General features: G+C 36.6%; 1 protein-coding gene across 3 annotated transcripts in view; it reads left to right on the forward strand.

The window, feature by feature from the left end:
• Positions 1–20,128, forward strand: part of FBXO11 (F-box protein 11) — an 88,055-nt gene that overhangs the window by 48,201 nt on the left and 19,726 nt on the right. The window contains exons 2-11 of one of the 3 annotated variants that reach the window (XM_045978931.1): positions 12,219–12,346; positions 12,481–12,562; positions 12,972–13,116; positions 15,047–15,176; positions 15,883–15,966; positions 16,045–16,177; positions 18,938–19,044; positions 19,135–19,246; positions 19,334–19,440; positions 19,525–19,662. In XM_045978931.1, coding sequence (XP_045834887.1) covers positions 12,219–12,346; positions 12,481–12,562; positions 12,972–13,116; positions 15,047–15,176; positions 15,883–15,966; positions 16,045–16,177; positions 18,938–19,044; positions 19,135–19,246; positions 19,334–19,440; positions 19,525–19,662 — 1,166 coding nt within the window. The remainder of the gene's footprint in view (positions 1–12,218; positions 12,347–12,480; positions 12,563–12,971; positions 13,117–15,046; positions 15,177–15,882; positions 15,967–16,044; positions 16,178–18,937; positions 19,045–19,134; positions 19,247–19,333; positions 19,441–19,524; positions 19,663–20,128) is intronic. The other 2 variants (XM_045978932.1, XM_045978933.1) reach the window with 2 other exon arrangements.

Here is a 20,128-nt window from a genome sequence, read left to right on the forward strand (position 1 = left end):
TAAATAAAATCTTTTGAAAAAAATTATTCCTGGGTATTCTTTTTGATGCTTTTGTAAATTGGACTTTTTTAAAAATTCTCTTTTTAAGATTTATTTATTTTAGAGAGAAAGCACGAGTGGGAGGGGGAGAGGAAGAGGGAGAGAGTCTGAAGCAGGCTCCACACTGAACAGAGTCTGACAGCACTTGATCCCACAACCCCAAGGTGTTTCTTCTTTTTTCTTAATTTTGTAATAGTTCATTCTTCATGTATGCAGCAGCTTTTTGTGTATTGATTTTTTATCCTGCAACTTTACTGAATTGATTCTAACAGTTTTTTTATGGCTTTAGAGTCTTCTATACATAACATAATGTCATCTGTAAATAGTGACAGCTTTATTTCTTCCTTTCCAATTTGGATGCCTTTATTTGTCCTGCCTAATGGCTAGGATTTCCAGTACTATGTTGAATAAAAGTAGAAAGACTGAGCTACTGGTCTTTTTCCTGGTTTTAGAGGAACAGCTTTTAGTTTTTCACCCTTGAGTATGTTAGCCTATGGGCTTGTCGTATATGGCCTTTACTCTGTTGAGGTATGTTTCTTCTATACCCACACTGTTGAGAGTTTTTGTCATGCATGGATGTTGAATTTTTCACATGCTCTTTCTGCATCTGTTGAGTTGATCATCTGATTTTTATCCTTTATTTTGTTAGTGTGGTATATCTCATCAACTGATGCACAGCTGTTGAGCTATCCTGCATTCCTGGAAAAATCCCACTTGATCAGAGGATGATCCTGATATTTTGTTGAGGATTTTTACATTTAAGTTCATCAGGGATATTGGCCTATAATTTTCTTTTCTTGTGGCATCCTTATCTGTTTTTGCTATCAGAGTAATGTAAAATGAGTTTGGAAGTTTTCTCCTCTTCTGTTTTTGAAAGAGCTTGAGAAAGATTCAGTTCTTCTTTGAATGTTTGGTAGAACATAACAATAAGAACCCGTCATAAAAGGAAGAAGACCTGTGAGTATGCTGCCTTGTAAGAGACTACTTTTCCAAAATAGATATGTCAGGCCACATATTTATTTATTTGACAGAGAGAGAGAGAGATCACAAGTTGGTAGAGCAGCAGGCAGAGCGCCTAGTGTGGGGCTCAATCCCAGGACCCTGAGATCATGACCTGAGCCGGAGGCAGAAGCTTAACCCACTGAGCCACCCAAGTGCCCCCACAAAACAAATCTTAATAGAGGATTGAAATCATATCAGGCATCTTTTCCAACCACAGTAGTATGAAACTAGAAAATGGTTTTTACAGAAAGACTGGAGAATTCATGAATTTGTGGATATTAAACAGTATGCTGCTGAACAACCAATGGATCAAAGTAGAAATTTTTAAAAATGCCTTGAAACAAATGAAAATGGAAATATGACAGATTGATGGGATGCAGCAAGAGCAGTTCAAAAAGGGAAGTTTGTGACAATAAATGCCTGCCTCTTTAGACAAGAGAAGTCTAAAACAACCTAATTTATACCTTAAGAAAGTGAAAAAACAACAAATGAAGTCCAAAGTTAGTTCAAGGAAGGAAATAACAAAGAGCAGAAATTAATAAAATAGAAACAAAAAAGACAACAGAAAAGATTAAGAAAACTAAGAACTGGTTCTTTGAAAAGGTAAAATTGACAGGGACGCCTGGGTGGCCCAGTCCGTTAGGTGTCTATCTTCGGCTCAGGTCATGATCCCAGAGTCCTGGGATCAAGGCTCCCCCATCAGGCTTCCTGCTCAGCAGGGAACCTGCTTCTCCCTTTGCTCATCCTCCCTGCTTGTGTTCTCTCTGTCTCTATCGAATATATAAATAAAATCTTGGGGAAAAAAAAAGTTAAAATTGACAGACCTTTAGCTAGCCTCACCAAGAAGAAGGAGTAAGGGCTCAGATAAAATCAGAAATAGGAAATGTTACAACTGATAGCACAGAAATACAAAGGATTAGAAGAGATTTGTTGTTGTTAGGATTGGAAGAGATTAGAATAGTTACTTGCCAACAAATTGGACAACCTAGAAGAAATGGATAAGTTCCTAGAAATATGCAACCTGAATCAATACTGAATCATGATGAAGTAGAAAATCTTAACAGATGGGAATTACTAGTAAGGAGGTTGAATCACTAATCAGAAAACTCCCAACGAACAAAAGTCCAGGATCAGGCTACTCCACTGATGAATTCTACTAAACATTCAAAGAATTAATGGTTGCTCTCTTTCACCAGTAACTCATATCTTGTGTTGCCCATTCATTCATTTAGTCTTCATTTATCCAGCAAATATTTGTTGAACATACTTTATATCAGGCAGTTTAATTTTTTTTTAAGATTTATTTTTTATTTGAGAGAGAGCACAATCAGGGGGAGGGGCAGGAGGAGAGAATCTCAAGCGGACTCCCCACTGAGTGCACAGAGCCTGAGTGGATTTTACCACTCTGAGATCATGACCTGAGCCGAAATCAAGAATTGGACATGAACCTACTGAGCCACACAGGCATCCCTGTCAGTCAGTTTAGAATGATTTGGTCTAAATTTCTTCTTTCGAAATGAAGTCCTGTTTGGGTTTTCATTAAGTTTTTATAATATCAAGGAAGTGACTTCTAAAGATTATTTTTCAGTGGTCAGTGTATAAATATATTTTCTTTGACCAGTCTTAGATAATCCCTGTAGTTGATATTGTAGTGGAAGTTTAGCAGAAGTGTATGTATGTGTGTAAATAATAACTGAATACATTAATGTAAGTATGTAATAGTGTTTTGAATATTTTTTAAAGTTTCTAAGTATATAATTAGAAACACCTGATTATAGCAAGTCATGCTTTTAAAAAGCAGTGTTTTATTATGACTTTATTTCTGGATTCCCTACCTTAAAATATTGAAGAAAAATTTTAAGTAAAACATTTAAGTTAAAAAACATTTAAAACGAAATTTGTCTTCATTTCCGTTTATTCAGTGGATCTTTTTTAGTAGTTGGAAAAAGCTGTGGTAGTTCCCAGCTGTGTTAGAAACAGTTGTCAAGTGTGGTTCTTTACAACGTGAGACTGGGAGCTGTTTCTAAACACACAGTTACTAGCACAGATTTGCTTAAGTTTCCAATCTCATCTGTGGCTATGGGTAAGTAATGTGGAATATGTATAATATTTGTGGAGAAAAAAACTATTATAAATTAAATTCCATAAACTCTTACTTCAGGTTACTATATAACCTAAAGGACTTTGAACCCCAGCCAAGCAGTAGTATGTGCAGTAGTACATAGTAGTAGTTTTTTGTAAGCCTTTAAGATAGTTAAGTGTATAAAAACTAAGGTGTTCTTCTAGCTGCAGAATGTATATTAAGTCTGTTATTTTGTTGAAATGAATCCTACTACAAAATTTTGGTCATATTTAGTGTCCTAGAGTTCAAAGATTATTTTTTAGTTAAAGAAGTGTGCTTATTTTCTAGACAGCTTTACTTAGACTTTAACTCCTATTAATAGTGAAGACTCTGGTGTATTTGTATAGGGTTTACAGTAAAACCTAAAAAAAATTACAAAATGAAAACGTGTGTGTGTGTATGTGTATAGCATCCCTTTAAATTGTATGGTACTATCTTTTAGAGCACTGAAAAGGGTTTTTTGTTGTTGTTGTTTCTTAAGATTTTATTTTTGAGTAACTTTACACCTATAGTGGGGCTCACACTCATAGCCCTGAGATCAAGTGTCACGTGGTCTACTGACTGAGCCAGCCATGGTGCCCTAGAGCACTGATAAGGTCTTAATAAAAGTGTATGTTTGTCCCTGATTTTTAAAAATATAGCTACTAGAATATTAAAAAAATAAATTAAAAATTACATATGTTCGGGTGCCTGGCTGACTCAGTTGGAAGAGCATGTGACTAGATAGAGAGATTTCAAAGAGCATTTTATTGTTTTGTTTTTGTTTTTTAAGATTTTATTTATTTATTTGTCAGAACAAGCAGGAGTAAGGGCAGAGGGAGAAGGAGGCCCCATGCTCAGCAAGGAGCCCGATGTGATGTCCTCATTCCAGGACCCTGAGATCATGACCTGAGCCAAAGGCAGATGCTTAACTGACTGAGCCACCCACGTGTCCCCGAGAGCCTGTGACACTTGATCCCTGGGTCATGAGTTCCAGCCCGACATTGGATATAGAGATTACTAAAAAAATAAATAACTTAAAAATTATATACATAGATCACATTCTCTTTCTACTTAGATATCGCTGGCTGAGTATTTCCTAACTGAAAATTACATTTTCTTAAGTTATAGTTGAAATTGAGCATTTTTGGTATTGAGAATTATTTTTTATTAGTCTTAGATTACAGCTTGGCATCTAAATATTGGCATTCTAATGTTAGATGTAAAAGTGAAACTAAAAGTTAAAAAAAATTAACAAAATGTTATTTTGAGGACTTACTTTTAGACTTTGTTGTTGGAACAAACCCATAACTATACTTTATGATTTCTTGATTCTTGGAGTAGAGCTAGTTTGACAGTTAACATTAACCATTCATTTTATTCATTGTCTCATTTATTTATTGAACAGTTTTCTGTTTGCTTCATATATGTGCCAAATCTGTCTTGGGGAATGCTTCTCCATAATTACAGGAGGGAACAAAAAATAATGGATGTGCATGTAAATGAGCTTATGGAGTTGGAGGTAGAACGAATGAAGCAGTTCCTGTCCAGGTTTTTGTTTTCTGTAAAGTAGTATGTAAGGTCATCATAGATTGCCGCTAGTGATGGTTCCTAGGAAAAACTCCTTGAATTGAATAAAACTAAAGTGTTCTCCTTGGATGTGAATCCACATTTATTGAGTACTTAGTGGACAACAAAGTAGACACTGCAGAAGAATATAAACAAGAGGCTTTGGCGCACCTGAGTGGCTCAGTCAGTTAAGTGTTCAGCTCTTGATTTTTGGCTCAGGTCATGATACCAGGGTCCTGGGATTGATGCCCATGTCGAGCCCTATGCCAGAACTCTGTTCAGCAGAAAGTCTGTTTGAGATTCTCTCCTTCTCCCTCTGCCCCTCCTTTGCTCTCTGTCTCTCAAATAATCTTTAAAAAATAAAAAAAGAGGCCTTGCCCTCAGGGCTTATATTTTTGTTAGGAAAATATGGCATAAACCAAAAAAGTAAGTAACAAGATAGGCAGCTATGACATACAATACTACAAATTATTATACAGTTCTATAGGAATGCAGAAAATGAAAAGAACACTAAGGACTAGATTTTTTTCCTTTGCTTCTTATTATAATAGTAGCCAAGTGATCTTTTCAGAATAACCCCCTCCTTTTTTTTTTTAAATATTTTTATTTATGTATTTGAGAGAGAGACAGAGCATGAGCAAGGTCAGAGGGAGAAGCAGACTCCCCGTGGAGCTGGGAACCTGATGTGGGACTCGATCCAGGGACTCCAGGATCATAACTTGAGCTAAAGGCAGTTGCTTAACCAACTGAGCCACCCAGGCACCCCTGAATAACCCCGTTTTTAAATACCTTCTAGCACTGTAACTTACTCTCAGAACAGTCAGTGGTAACTTATTATGAGAACTGTATAGAAATTTAGCATAGATTCTTTACGTCAGCACAAGTAAGAATTTAATACAGTTCTTCTAGAACTGAGCTTTGAATGCTTCAGTACAGGACAGTGTTTACAAATGGGAAGTTGAGGTTATGGTGGCATTACACAATTCAAGTTATGCAGTTTTGTGTATTTGTTTGGTGTGAACTTCATGTTGCCGCTGAGTTAACTAACACCTTTTCTTTCCATTAGTACCTCTTAATTCCTTCCTTTTCAGTCTTTAATATTTGTTGTGTTGATGGTGAGAAGGAAAGGATTCTGGGGTGGGTGAGTGAGGTGGGTATCTCTAATAATAAGATCTATAGATTTTAAGTAGGAATGGGAGTAGGGTGAGAGCATTGTAAAGGATGAAAAGTTTTGAGAATATACTTCTGAGTGTTACAGAAACTGCCAGCAACATTATAAACCAAGCTGATAGAGATAAATCATCCCCACATGCATACACACTACAAACATATGGAAATGTAACACAAAACAAGAGCAAAACTGTAAATACACTGGGTATTTACCCTAAAGATACAAACGTAGTGATCCAAAGGGGCATGTGCACCCGAATGTTTATAGCAGCAATGTCTACAATAGCCAAACTATGGAAAGAACCTAGATGTCCATCAACAGATGAATGGATAAAGAAGAGGTGGTATATATACACAATGGAATACTATGCAGCCATCAAAAGAAATGAAATCTTGCCATTTGTGACAATGTGGATGGAACTAGAGGGTATCATGTTTAGTGAAATAAGTCAGTCAGAGAAAGACAACTATCATATGATCTCCCTGATATGAGGACGTGGAGATGCAACATGGGGGGTTAGGGGGATAGGAGAAGAATAAATGAAACAAGATGGGATTGGGAGGGAGACAAACCATAAGTGACTCTTAATCTCACAAAACAAACAGGGTTGCTGGGGGGAATGAGGGTTGGGAGAAGGGGAGGCAGTTATGGACATTGGGGAGGGTATGTGCTATGGTGAGTGCTGTGAAGTGTGTAAACCTGGCGATTCACAGACCTGTACCCCTGGGGATAAAAATACATTATATGTTTATAAAAAGAAATAAATAAATTAAAAAAAAAAAACTGTAAATACATAGCTAAGCTCTAAAGAAGAAAAGAAGAGAAGAAAACCAGAAATGAGAGAAGTCAAGTCAAATCAGTAAGTGGGAGTTGGTGCTGCTGTATAAAATAGCACAGAGATCTTTTGGTCCTGGGATATATCTCCTAAGGGATCTAGGGCGGAGTTTTAGTGCATATACGGGGATAGGAGATATGTGGTCTTGATTCTTTTCAAAATAGAGCTAGCACTAAAACCCAGGCATACGGCCTAGAACCTGAAACAGAGTCTGTAATTGTGCAAAAATTTAAGTGACCAGTGATAATCTAAAAAAGAATATAAAGTAAGCTTCTGTAAAATTTTAAAAGAATTTTAAAAAGGGAGATGAGGCATGATGATGTAATAGGCCTATTTAAAAAAGAAACAATAAGACTTGAAAAAAGAAAAATCAACTTTCAGAAACCTGCTTCCCCCTACACCTCTGCCTGCCTCTCTGCCTACTTGTGATCTCTTTCTCTATTCTTGTGATCTGTTTCTCTTTCTCTGTTTCTCTTTTATTTTTTAAAAGATTTTATTTATTTATTTGACAGAGAGAGCACAAGAGGGGGAACAGCAGGCAGAGGGAGAAGCAGGCTCTCCCCATTGAGCAAGGAGTCCAGTGCAGGACTAGGAGTCCTGGACTGGACTAGGACCTACGACCTAGGACCCTGGGATCATGACCTGAGCCAAACGCAGATGCTTGGAGTCCCCAAGATCTTTTCTTAAAAAAGGAAAGAAAATCTAGCAACAAATGGTTAAGAACTAAATCTAAAATGTAATCTAAAAGTAGAAAGTTGAAAATACAAGATTGAAAAATACTAGGCTGACATAAAACACAACAAAAAGCTGTTAGGAAAATATTATCAGGCAAAAATAGATTTGTTTTATTTTATTTATTAGAGAGCAGGAGCAGAGGGAGATAGAGAATCTCAGGCAGGCTCCACACACAGCGTGGAGCCCAGCTTGGGGCTCAGCCTCACAACACTTATATCATGCCCTGAGCGGAAACCAAGAGTTGGACACTTAACCAACTGACTGAGCCATCCAGGCAGCCCTCAGGGAAAAATAGATTTTTAAGGCAAAGCATTATTAAGGATAAAGAGAACCATTGCATAATGATGAAATAATTCACCAGGAGGAAGTAATAAAGTGTACAAAGCAAAATTTTACATACTACAAATGAAAGACTACCTACAGATAGAGTGAGAGATTTTCACACATTTTATTCAGAAGCTAATAAATCAGATCATCACTACCACCATCCCCAACAAAAGTAAACACATAAATTTTGTGAAGAACACAGTTAACAGACTTGATCTAGATGCATTTAAACTTTAAAAAATAGAACGTAGATGTTCCATTCAAGCACACACAAAACATAGAAATTAACCACATACTAACTACAAAGGGATGACACCACAAATAGGCATATCACATTGGGTACAGTACGGTTCATAGAAAACCTACTTGGTTTTCCAAGTTTCATTTGAAAGTGGTGTTAGTAGAATAATATTTAAATGAAATAATAGCAAAAACATTTATTAAACACTCAAATGAGCCAGGCACACTGCTGAGTGTTTTGCATGTGTTATTCTATTTAAATCCCTTCAGCATGGGGCACCTGGGTGGCTCAGTGGGTTGGGCCTCTGACTTGCGCTCAGGTCATGATCTCGGGGTCCTGGGATTGAACCCCGCATTGGGCTCTCTGCTCAGTGGGAAGCCTGCTTCTCCCTCTCTCTCTGTCCACTTGAGGTTTCTCTCTTTGTCAAATAAATAAGATCTTTAAGAATAAATAAATAAATAAATAAATAAATAAATAAATCCCTTCAGCAGCCCTGTGAATTACAAGATGCTGTTTTCTTTAGTAGATGAGAGAAGTTAGGCTTAAAAATGTTAATTTGCCCAAGGTCTGCTGTTGGGAATAAACCTCTCTTTTTAAATATTACACTGCTTTAAACCCCACCTTTTAAAAAAATCTTTGTTATTTGTAAAATACAGCCAGATAGAGAAACTCCTAATAAAACAGACAAAGAAGTTATTGAATCATTATTAAGGCATTGAATTATTGCTAAAGTTGGTATTTTAATACCAACAGGTCAAGGAATAGAACTTTGCTGGCCACTGCAATACCCTTTTGAGTGCCCGTTCCAATTACAGTCCTTTTTCTTTCCCACACAAAAAAGCAGTTTGTGATTTTTTTGGCTTTTTCTTTATAATTGTAATACCAGAGTGTACGTTCTTAAGTAGTATGCTTTAGATTTGCTTATTTCTTTCCCACTGTTTTTCCCATGCAGTTTATTTGTTGAAACTGTTAACAGTTTGACCATTTAGAGTTTCTTACAGGTTTGATCATTTTCAGATTAGCTATTTTGGCAAAACTTGGTGAGTGCCTGTTGTGTTCTTTCATCAGGAGATCACTTATGTCTGGTTGTTTTTCTTTTTGTGATATTAGGAGCTATTGATTTTCAGTGGTTAAACCATTAACTTTAAAGATTGCAGATTTTTATTATTCATGTATTAGTGAAATGTTTCTCTAGAGAAACTTCGTTTCAGCTAATACTTGATTACCTCTTGGTTCAATTTACATAAGAGAGGAAGAATAAATGTTTACTTCCTGTTTTTTTAAATTTCTTTTAAAGTGTCATTACTCATGGATTTAAATGCATTTTTTTCAGTTCATTTATTCTCATGGATGCTCAGATTATCCCATCTTTGGCCAGTAGGAGCCTCTTCAAGTTAGCTTCCTGCCATCATGGAGTTTACATATTTTAGTAAATACATGTATTTATAAGCATATTTATGTAGCTTCAAAACACACACACTAAACACATTGTATATGTGTTTATTTGGGGTTTTAATACTTATTATATATTAGCAGCAGTTCCTTATCAGTCTGTATAGAACTGCTTTATATTTTATCTATTTGTCTAGACCACATAATAGTCTATTGAGTTTATTTAATAGTTACTAATGAACATTTTGATTGTTACCCTGCAATATTATAAACAGTACTATAGTAAATATCCTGGTATGTAGTACTTTGCCCACATGCGTGAATATAGTTACAGAATCAATTCCCAGAAATGGAAATGCTAAGTAATAATGGCTCTTCCAAATTGCTGTCCTTAAAGCAATAAGAAACTTTTTTCCCCTCATATTATCCTTTGATGATACTAGAATGTGATCATACTTTTTGATCTTTGATAGCCTGCTACATGAAAAATCTCATTGTAGTTTTTTTTTTTTTTTAAGATTTATTTATTTGACAGAGATTACAAGTAGGCCGAGAGGCAGGCAGAGAGAGAGAGAGAGAAGGAAGCAGGCTCCCAGCTAAGCAGAGAGCCCGATGTGGGGCTCGATCCCAGGACCCTGGGATCATGACCTGAGCTGAAGGCAGAGGCTTTAACCCGCTGAGCCATCCAGGCGCCCCCTCATTGTAGTTTTTATTAGCATTTAAACTTGATTCTGAGTTGTCTTTTCTTATCCTTGGCCTAATTCTCTATTGAATTATTCATCTTTTCCATACCAATTTATAGGCATGCAGATATAATAAGGAAATTAGTCTTCTATGACATGTATTGCAAATATTTTTTCCTTATTATGTTGCTCCTTTAATTATGTTTACAGTGTTCATTTTCTAAGCAGAATTTTAAAACTTTTTTTTATATTACTCAAATCTATTAGCTTTTTTTTTTTTTTTTTTTTTTTTTTTTTTTTTTTTACTATTTATACTGAGAAGAGTAAAAACACAGTACAAGGAAGGTTTTTTTTCCCTTAGATTGCCTTTCAGAATTGGCCAGTTTCTTGTCCCAGCCTACCTTCTAATACTTTAGTGTGTATTTCCTACCAAAAAAAAAAAAAAAAGATACTCCCCTAAATCACTGTACTACAGCTATTATAATCAGAAAATCAACACTGACACATTACTGCCTTCTAATCCTTTGACCCCCCATTCAAGTTTCACTGATTGTCCTCAGAGCAACCTTTTAGCAAAAGGATCCAGTTCAGAGCCATATGTTGCATTTAGTTGCTTTACCTTTTCCATATTCTTCGTCCTAGAACAGGTCCTTGGACTTTGCTTGACTTTGAAGACTTTGACAGTTTTGAAGGTTATTAAAACAAATTAGGATAAATTTAAGTTTGTCTGATGTTTCTTCAAATTAGATTTAGATTATATATCTTCTCACATTTAGGTTATATGAGCCAGAAGTGATGCGGTCTTCCATTACGCTGTTTAATTATTTGACGAATCCCTCTGCTGTATGCAACCAGTCTTCTGGGTTCCACCATCCCTTCTTTGTGTCCTTCTCTCCCTACTCTTGCTCTGACTCTCCATTTTAGGCCGCTCTCCCACCTACCCACACCCCACAAACTTCTGTCTTATTCTTCTTGAGCTCCAGCACTTTTTGCCACAGTTTGAGTCTATGCACTGTCTGCATAGATACCCTTTTCGTCCTACTTAATGTCTGATACCCTGCACTGAGCTGTCCCTCTCCATGGACACTCTGCTCACCCTGCTTTGATTCTGAAACCTTGCAAGACTATTGTTTCCACCCCACTTGGACTGTAACCATTGTGGTAGGAAGTCTTCCATTCCCGTCATCAAGTGAACATGCTCTTCACCTTTTTTTAAATGCCTTCCAAAATTTGTGTTATATGTCTTCTCCACTTTAACACTATAAAAAATAATTTTCATTTTCTTTTATTGATTTGACCTTTTTGTATTTAAATATATGTCTGGGGCACCTGGGTGGCTCAGTCATTTGGACGGCTTTTGATTTCAGCAGCTGACTTTTGGTTTCAGCAGCTGGCTTTTGATTTCAGTTCAGGTCGTAATCTTGGGGTCCTAGGATCCATCCCTGTCTTGGGCTCTGTACTCAGAATCTGCTTCAGGATTCTCTCTCCCTCTGCCCCGCCCCATGCTCACTCACTGACTCTCAAACTAATTAATTAATTAATTTAAATATATGTAAGAAATGAAGTCTGGCATTTCTTTGAGATGTTTATCCAGTTGGCTGGAATTTTATTTATTTGACAGAGAGAGTACAAGCAGGGGAAGAAGTAAAGGGAGAGGCTCACCACTGAGTAGGGAGCTGAATAGAAAGCCGCAGGGCTTGATCCCAGGACCCTGGGATCATGACCTGAGCGGAAGGCAGCTGCTTACCGACTGAACCATGGGTGCACCCCAGTTGACAGAGATTATATATAAACGCTGTATCTAAGGGCACCTTGGTGATTCAGTTGGTTAAGCATCTACCTTCAGCTCAGGTCATGATCCCAGAGTCCTGGGATCAAGCCCCACATTGGGCTCCCTGCTGAGTAGGGAGCCAGCTTCTCCCTCTGCCTGCCGCCCCCCCCCCCCATCATTATCTCTTGTTATCTCTCCCCCTCTCTCAGGTTAAAAAAAAAGTTGTATCTACCTCCTCTCCCCCTAAAACATTTATGAAGTTTCTTAAAAGCATATTGCATCTAAGAGTTTTTTGTGTTTTTTTTTTTTTTTAAATGGGTGTCATTTTTCGTGTTGCTTTTGTTTATAACAGATGATGATGTACCTGCAGATATGGTTGCTGAAGAATCAGGTCCTGGTGCACAAAATAGTCCATACCAACTTCGTAGAAAAACTCTTTTGCCAAAAAGAACAGCGTGTCCTACAAAGAGCAGTATGGAGGTAAATTAAAAGTAACTGCTTTTCTTTTAGTAATGAGAGAATTGTTAGAAAGGGAAATGTCACCATTTTTTTAAAAATAATGCTTATGTATGGTAAAAATATTTGCTTAATTAGTTTTCATTTTGTTTTTGAAGGGTGCCTCAACTTCAGCTACAGAAAACTTTGGTCATCGTGCAAAACGTGCAAGAGTATCTGGAAAATCACAAGATCTATCAGGTATTTCCTTTGAGAACACTAAGGGATAGGGTTAAATCTTTTTAATATTGTTGGATACCAAAAAATTAAATATATTTTAACGGTGCGTTTGGAATTGAGAAGATGATATTATAGAATAAGCATGAGAACCCTGACCTCTCACTCTTTTGACTTTATTGCTTAAAAGTACGTTTTATTTAATTAACCAGTTTCTGAAATGGTACATAACAGCTAAAAGAAAGAATACTTGAGTTAGGACAGAAGGAGGTTAATGTGTGTGTTATTTATCAAAGCAAAATGTTTATAAAATGATTGTCATCAAAAAATCTATTCATTAGATAAAATGAAAATTATGTTCTTTAAATAGTGAGAAACTTGTTGCTGGCACAACAAATAGATTGTTATATTCTGTTTGCTAATCTCTTTATAGCAGCACCTGCTGAACAGTATCTTCAGGAGAAGCTACCAGATGAAGTGGTTCTAAAAATCTTCTCTTACTTGCTGGAACAAGATCTTTGTAGAGCAGCTTGTGTGTGTAAACGCTTCAGTGAGCTTGCTAATGATCCAATTTTGTGGTAAGTGAAATTTTATTTCTTATTATCTTGAGATATATTATTTGCCAACCCAAATGCTAAAAGATAGTAGGGAAGTTGAAATGCGAGTTGGTAGTTATAGTTGGAATAAAATTAGAATGCTTATAAATTCCAAATTACCTATTTATCACAATGTAGGTGGTTGGTCAAAGCAGCATTTATAAAATAATAAATGAAGTACTTTCTGTGCTACTTATCAGTTGACTAGCAACTGAGTGGTTGTGGGAAATGTTTTTCATTTAAATTTAAGCTTTTTAGAAACAGAATTATGTCTAATTTAAAACAGGTAATTAATTCAATCTGATAGTTTACTGTGAAAGTAGATTTTTTTTTAATATTTTATTTATTTATTTGACAGACAGAGATCACAGGTAGGCAGAGAGGCAGGCAGAGAGAGTTGGAGAAGCAGACTCCCTGCTGAGCAGAGAGCCCGATGCGGGGCTCAATCTCAGGACCCTGGGATCATGACCCGAGCCGAAGGCAGAGGCTTTAACCCACTGAGCCACCCAGGCGCCCCGTGAAAGTAGATTTTTGACACATCACTTTTGGAAAATAGTTTCCATTTGGAAAATAGTATTCATGAACCTTAAAATATACATGCCCTTTGACCCACATTACTCCACTTCTGGAAATTTTTTTGCCTTACGTATAAATTTTTTATAATAGCATGGTTATTAGTGGGGGGAAATTAGAAATAATCTAAATGTCCAGCAGTAAGGGAATGTACTAACAATGTAATTTCTACTTGAAGGATGGTAATAAAGGCATTTAACAGTGATTTTTACAGAGTTGTTAGTAACATGGGAAAATGTTATGTTCTAAAGTTTTTGAAAAGAGCAGAATACAACATTTTAGACGTTATATAATCGCAACTCTAATAAATAAAACTATCTATAGATAACAAGACTGGAAGGAAGCCCTGTTTTGTACAGGAAGTGATAATAGTTCCTATGACTACATTTCTGAGATTTAATGGTTTTTGAAGATTTTTTCATTTATTTTATTTATTTGACAGATCACAAGTAGGCAGAGAGGCAGGCAGAGAGAGTGGGGGAAGCAGGCTCCCTGCTGAGCAGAGAACTCGATGCGGGACTCGATCCCAGGACCTTGGGATCATGACCTGAGCCGAAGGCAGAGGCTTTAACCCACTGAGCCACCCAAGCTCCCCGATTTACTGGTTTTTAATAATAGGATGTAAATGAACTGAAGATAAATGAAGAGTTGGGTGCCTGGGTGGCTCAGTTGGTTAAAGCAGCTGCCTTCAGCTCAGGTCATGATCCCGGAGTCCCAGGATCAAGTTCTGCATTGGGCTCCCAGCTCCACGGAGAGTCTGCTTCTCCCTCTGACCTTTTCCCCTCTCATGCTCTCTCTCACTGTCTCTCTCAAATAAATAAAATCTTTAAAAATATATATATATATGAAGGGTTCAAAGTATTTATTGAAAGCCATCCTTTTAATAATAACTGTATGAGCCTTTTACAGTATGGGTGGCCTTTTTCTCCCCATAAATAAATTTTGAAGAATTGACACTTTATTTTGGGAAGTGGATTATTTTTTATTATATGTAGTTACATTGTTTTTAGCAAAAAACTATTTTACAGTTAAAATTTTGGCTTTTTAGATTCTTACATGTTTTTGAAGCATCAGATAATTTTTTTAGTTGTTTAAAGTACTTTTTTTTTAATTAATTTATTTATTTGACAGAGATCACAAGAAGGCAGAGAGGCAGGCAGAGAGAGAGAGAGAGAGGAGGAAGCAGGCTCCCTGCTGAGCAGAGAGCCTGATGCAAGGCTCGATCCCAGGACCCTGGGATCATGACCTGAGTCAAAGGCAGAGGCTTTAACTCACTGAGCCACCCAGGCGCCCTAAAGTACTTTTCATGAAGAAATCTTTCATTCCTTTCCTCCTACAGGAAACGATTATACATGGAAGTTTTTGAATATACTCGCCCTATGATGCATCCTGAACCTGGCAAATTCTACCAGATTAATCCAGAAGAATATGAACACCCAAATCCCTGGAAAGAGAGTTTCCAGCAGTTGGTATGAAGTATAAATAGAAAATACTGATTTATATTCATAAATAAAAGTTTCTTTAAAAAAAAATTTAAACTCAAGAATAGGTTTCAAGCCAGTGAAAAATACTTACCAGTCAACAAAATGTTCAACAGTTCTTTCACTACTAATGTATTTATCAATAATTTAAGCAGAGGCAGTAAGCATTAGTAGCCTGAGAGCAGTTACACTTTTTATGGGTCTGTTTGAACCTTTTCTTAAATTATTAGTGTTCAGTAGTTGTTTTAATTTTTATGTGGTCCTTTATGAGTAGTTCTCAACTGGGGGTGATTTTGCTCCACAGGGGACATTTGGCAATGTCTGGAGACATTTTTGGTTGTCACAACTGGAGAAGAGGATTCTACTGGTATCTAGTGGGTAGAGGCCAGGGATGCTGCTAAACATCTTACAGTGATGCACAGAACAGCCCCCACAACAAAGAATTACTGTCCCAAAATATCAGTAGTGCTGAGATTAACAAATTTTGTCCTTTCTTACTGGATATTAAGTCATAAGCTGTTTCAGATTTTAAATTGCACTGTGCAACAGAAAATTAGAATAATTGATAATTGTTTTCAATATTTAATAAAAATATACAGTATTAATTTAGAATATGTTTACATTCATAGTCAATGTTTGTTTCTGTTTTTTTTGTTTTGTTTTTTGTTGTTTTGGTTTTTTTTTGACATTTTAGTATAAAGGTGCACATGTAAAGCCAGGATTTGCTGAACATTTCTACAGTAATCCTGCAAGATATAAAGGAAGAGAAAATATGTTGGTATGTTTGATTTGTATTTTTATAAGACTTAAAATGGTAATCTTTCAGTTCTGTACTGACACTTTTATTTTTTTCTAGTATTATGATACAATTGAAGATGCTCTTGGTGGGGTACAAGAAGCTCACTTTGATGGACTTATCTTTGTTCATTCTGGAATATACACTGATGAATGGATATATATTGAATCTCCAATCACCATGATTGGTGCAGGTATACTGAAATGCATTGTCATTAAAATTTTAATGTATTTTTTACACGAGGGGTTTTTTAAATGGACTTAAAATCCAGGTGAACATTGATAATAGCTTTATGGTTAAGAAAGAATAGGAATATTACCTCTTGCAATGAAAACATGAGGGGTCAAAAAAAGGTGAGGGTTCAGAAATTACAGATGTATCTTTTTTTTTTTTCTTTTTGTTTTGAGAGAGAGGTAGAGAGATGGTTGGGGGGGTAGAGGGAGAGAGAGAATCTGAAGTAGGGGCTCGATCTCACAACCCCTAAGATCATGACCTGAGCCAAAATCAAGAGTTGGACGCCTGACTGAAGCACCCAGACGCCTCAATGTCTTTTTCTTTTTCTTTTTTTTAAGATGTGTATCTTGATGTCTGTAGTTTGTCCAATGCCTTAGTTATTCAGTAAGGAAAGAAAGTTACTCGTTTTATCTTTGATTTGAAAATAAATATGGTTACTGTTTCTATTGCCGTTTTTAATGAAACATGTCCTTGGTAAATTTTTTCATAGTGGCTCAAAGCTATTTTTATAGTCAAGTTTCCAAGACTAAATGTAATGAAATAGTTGTTGAGCACTGATCAGTCATTTCAAGATTTGTATTGATTTTTTTAAGGACACAGTACGTGGACCATTTTAAGATAGCTAATAATTATTACTTGCTATTAAAATTTGCATTTACTGCCCCTTCTGCTTCCCTCCCCCATTTCCACCACAGAGAAAAGCGAGAGAGGGTATAGAAAATCTTGCTTAATGATTTGTATATCAAATTTCCAAATCACGTATCAGATTTCCAAATCAAGGCCAGTATTGAAAATAAGTTTAAATTAGGACAGTTCTCTCTTTCCCTACCCACTCATTATCCCCTTCTCCTTTCCTCTCCCTGAGCTCTTTTTCTGGTGCTGCTGGAAGTGATTTTGTTTCCATAAGAAACCATTTTTTAGTATGTCATTGTATTTGATAAAAAATGCTATCAGAAGTTTAAACATTATTAGAAGTATTGTTGGGGCGCCTGGGTGGCTCAGTGAGTTAAGCCTCTGCCTTTGGCTCAGGTCATGATCCCAGATCGAGCCCCACATCGGACTCTCTGCTCAGCGGGGAGCCTGCTTCCCCCTCTCTCTCTGCCTGCTGCTCTGCCTACTTGTGCTCTGTCTCTCTGTCAAATAAATAAATAAAATCTTAAAAAATATATATTGTTGGGGCACCTGGGTGGCTCAGTGGGTTGAGCCTCTGCCTTCGGCTCAGGTCATGATCTCAGGGTCCTGGGATCGAGTCCCGTATCCTGCTCTCTGCTTGGCAGGGAGCCTGCTTCCCCCTCTCTCTGCCTGCTTCTCTGCCTACTTGTGATCTCTTTCTCTCTGTCAAACAAATAAATAAAATCTTAAAAAATATATATGTATATGTATATATATTGTTATACATGAATTTGAGTATAATGGTACTCAAAGAATACCCACATTAAATATGACTGCCTGTAGTGAAGCCAATGAAACATAGTTACCTCATAAAATGATCATTATTCTTACCTACTCAGTACTAATATTTTTTAAAAGCTCCCTCTCCATATCATGCTAAATAAAACAAGGCAGAGAAAGAAATAGCAAGTGATTTCACTTATATGTTGAATCTAAAAATCAAACAACGATGAAAAAGAAACAGACTCATAAATACACAGAACATATAGGCGGTTTGCAGGAGGGAGATGGGTAGGCAGATAGGCGAAAAAGGTGAAGGGGATTAAGAAGTGCAAACTTGCAGTTATAAATGTCACAGGATGAAAAGTATAGCATGGGGAATATAATCAGTAATATTATAATAACAGGGTGCCCGGGTGTTTCACTTGGTTGGGTGTCTGACTCTTGATTTTGGCTCAGGTCATGATCCTCGGGAACCTTGGGGCTCTGAGCCCAGCGGGGAGTCTGCTTGAGGATTCTCTCTTCTTCTCTCTGCCCCTTCCCCACTTGCACATGCTCTCTTTCTTTCTCTCTTAAGTAAATAAATCTTTAAAAAATAATAATAAAGTAAATTTGAATGGTGACAAAGACTTAAACCATAGTGAGCATTTTGTAATGTATACAGTTGTCAAGTTGCTATGTTCTACACCTAAAGCTAATATGTCAATTATACTTCAGTTGAAATTTTTCTTAAAAAATGAAAATAATCCCCCCTCAAAAAAGTACCCAGCCTTAAAAACAATAAAGAAGTTTCTGTATTATTAGGGTTTTTTTTTTTTTAAGATTTTATTTATTTGACAGAGATCACAAGTGGGCAGAGAAGCAGAGAGAGAGAGAGGAGGAAGCAGGCTCCCTGCTGAGCAGAGCACGTGATGCGGGGCTCGATCCCATACCCTGGGATCATGACCTGAGTGGAGGGCAGAGGCTTTAAACCCACTGAGCCATCCAGGCACCCCATATATTATTAGTTTTATGATAGAGTATTTTTACTGATTAAAAAATTGAATTTTAGGGGTGCTTGGGTGGCTCAGTCATTAAGCAGCTCCCTTCAGCTCAGGTCATGATCCCAGGGTTCTGGGATCAAACCCTGCATCCAGCTCCCTGCTCAGCCGGGAGTCTGCTTCTCCCTACCCCACTCCTGTTCATGTTCCCTCTCTCGCGCACTCACTCACTCTCTCAAATAAATAAAATCTTCCCCCCAAAATTGAATTTTATTTGAATTTCATCTGATAAATAATGTGATTTAAAAAAAATAAAGATAATATGTTTTAAAATATCTTCCCCACAGCACCTGGAAAAGTAGCAGATAAAGTTATAATTGAAAACACTAGAGATTCAACCTTCGTCTTTATGGAAGGTTCTGAGGATGCTTATGTTGGATATATGACAATAAGGGTAAGGAATTTTAAGAGTTAGAATATATATGTTCAGATCATTTAAGGCAGTGATTCATACAGAATTTCAAACAAAATTTCTACTTTTCAGTTTAATCCTGACGACAAATCTGCTCAACACCATAATGCACACCACTGCTTAGAGATTACGGTAAACTGTAGCCCTATTATTGATCACTGTATTATCCGAAGTACATGTACAGGTTAGTGTGTTTCCCTTATGTTTTATTATAAAATGAGTCATTGTGTTGTTGCCCAGTAGGTTTTTAAATAAATAATTTTTCTTACAGTTGGCTCTGCAGTATGTGTTAGTGGTCAAGGAGCATGTCCTACTATCAAACACTGTAACATCAGCGACTGTGAAAATGTTGGACTTTATATAACAGATCATGCACAGGTATTTTTAACTTTTGTGGGTTCTTTCTTTCTAAAAGTTTTTTTTTAAGTTCTGCTAATACCTATTTCTGATTAATTGTTGTAGGGAATATATGAGGATAATGAAATTTCCAATAATGCTTTAGCTGGGATTTGGGTTAAAAATCATGGAAACCCAATTATTAGACGGAATCATATCCATCATGGACGTGATGTTGGTGTGTTCACATTTGATCATGGCATGGTAAGAACATTTATTCTTAATAGAAAAACTGACTTAATATCAGTTTAATTTCTTTTTTCTTTCTTCCTTTTTTATTAAAAGATAACTATTTTTAGGTAATCTCTGAATACCTGTTGGGGGGCTCCAACTCAAAATCCAGAGATCAAGAGTCACGTGTTCCACCACCTAAGCCAGCCAAGTGTTCCTTATCAGTTAAATTTCAAATAAGTTGCTGGATTTTCTCATCACCAAACTAGGTGAATTGAAGAATATAGGTTTAAAAGAAATTTCAGCACATTTTAAAATCAATATGCAATATTCTGTAAATTCATGCATCTAATATTATGTGCATGTAGAGAAGATAGAGTCCTTAGGGAATTGGTGTAATCTTTGACAGCAGTAAGATCTAATCCAGTAGTTCTCAAATGTCATTGTGCATAGAAGTCACCCAGATAGGGATACCTGAGTGGCTCAGTCAGTTAAGTAT

The sequence above is a fragment of the Meles meles genome, chromosome 15 (genome assembly GCF_922984935.1).
Source record: "Meles meles chromosome 15, mMelMel3.1 paternal haplotype, whole genome shotgun sequence".
NCBI lineage: Eukaryota > Metazoa > Chordata > Mammalia > Carnivora > Mustelidae > Meles > Meles meles.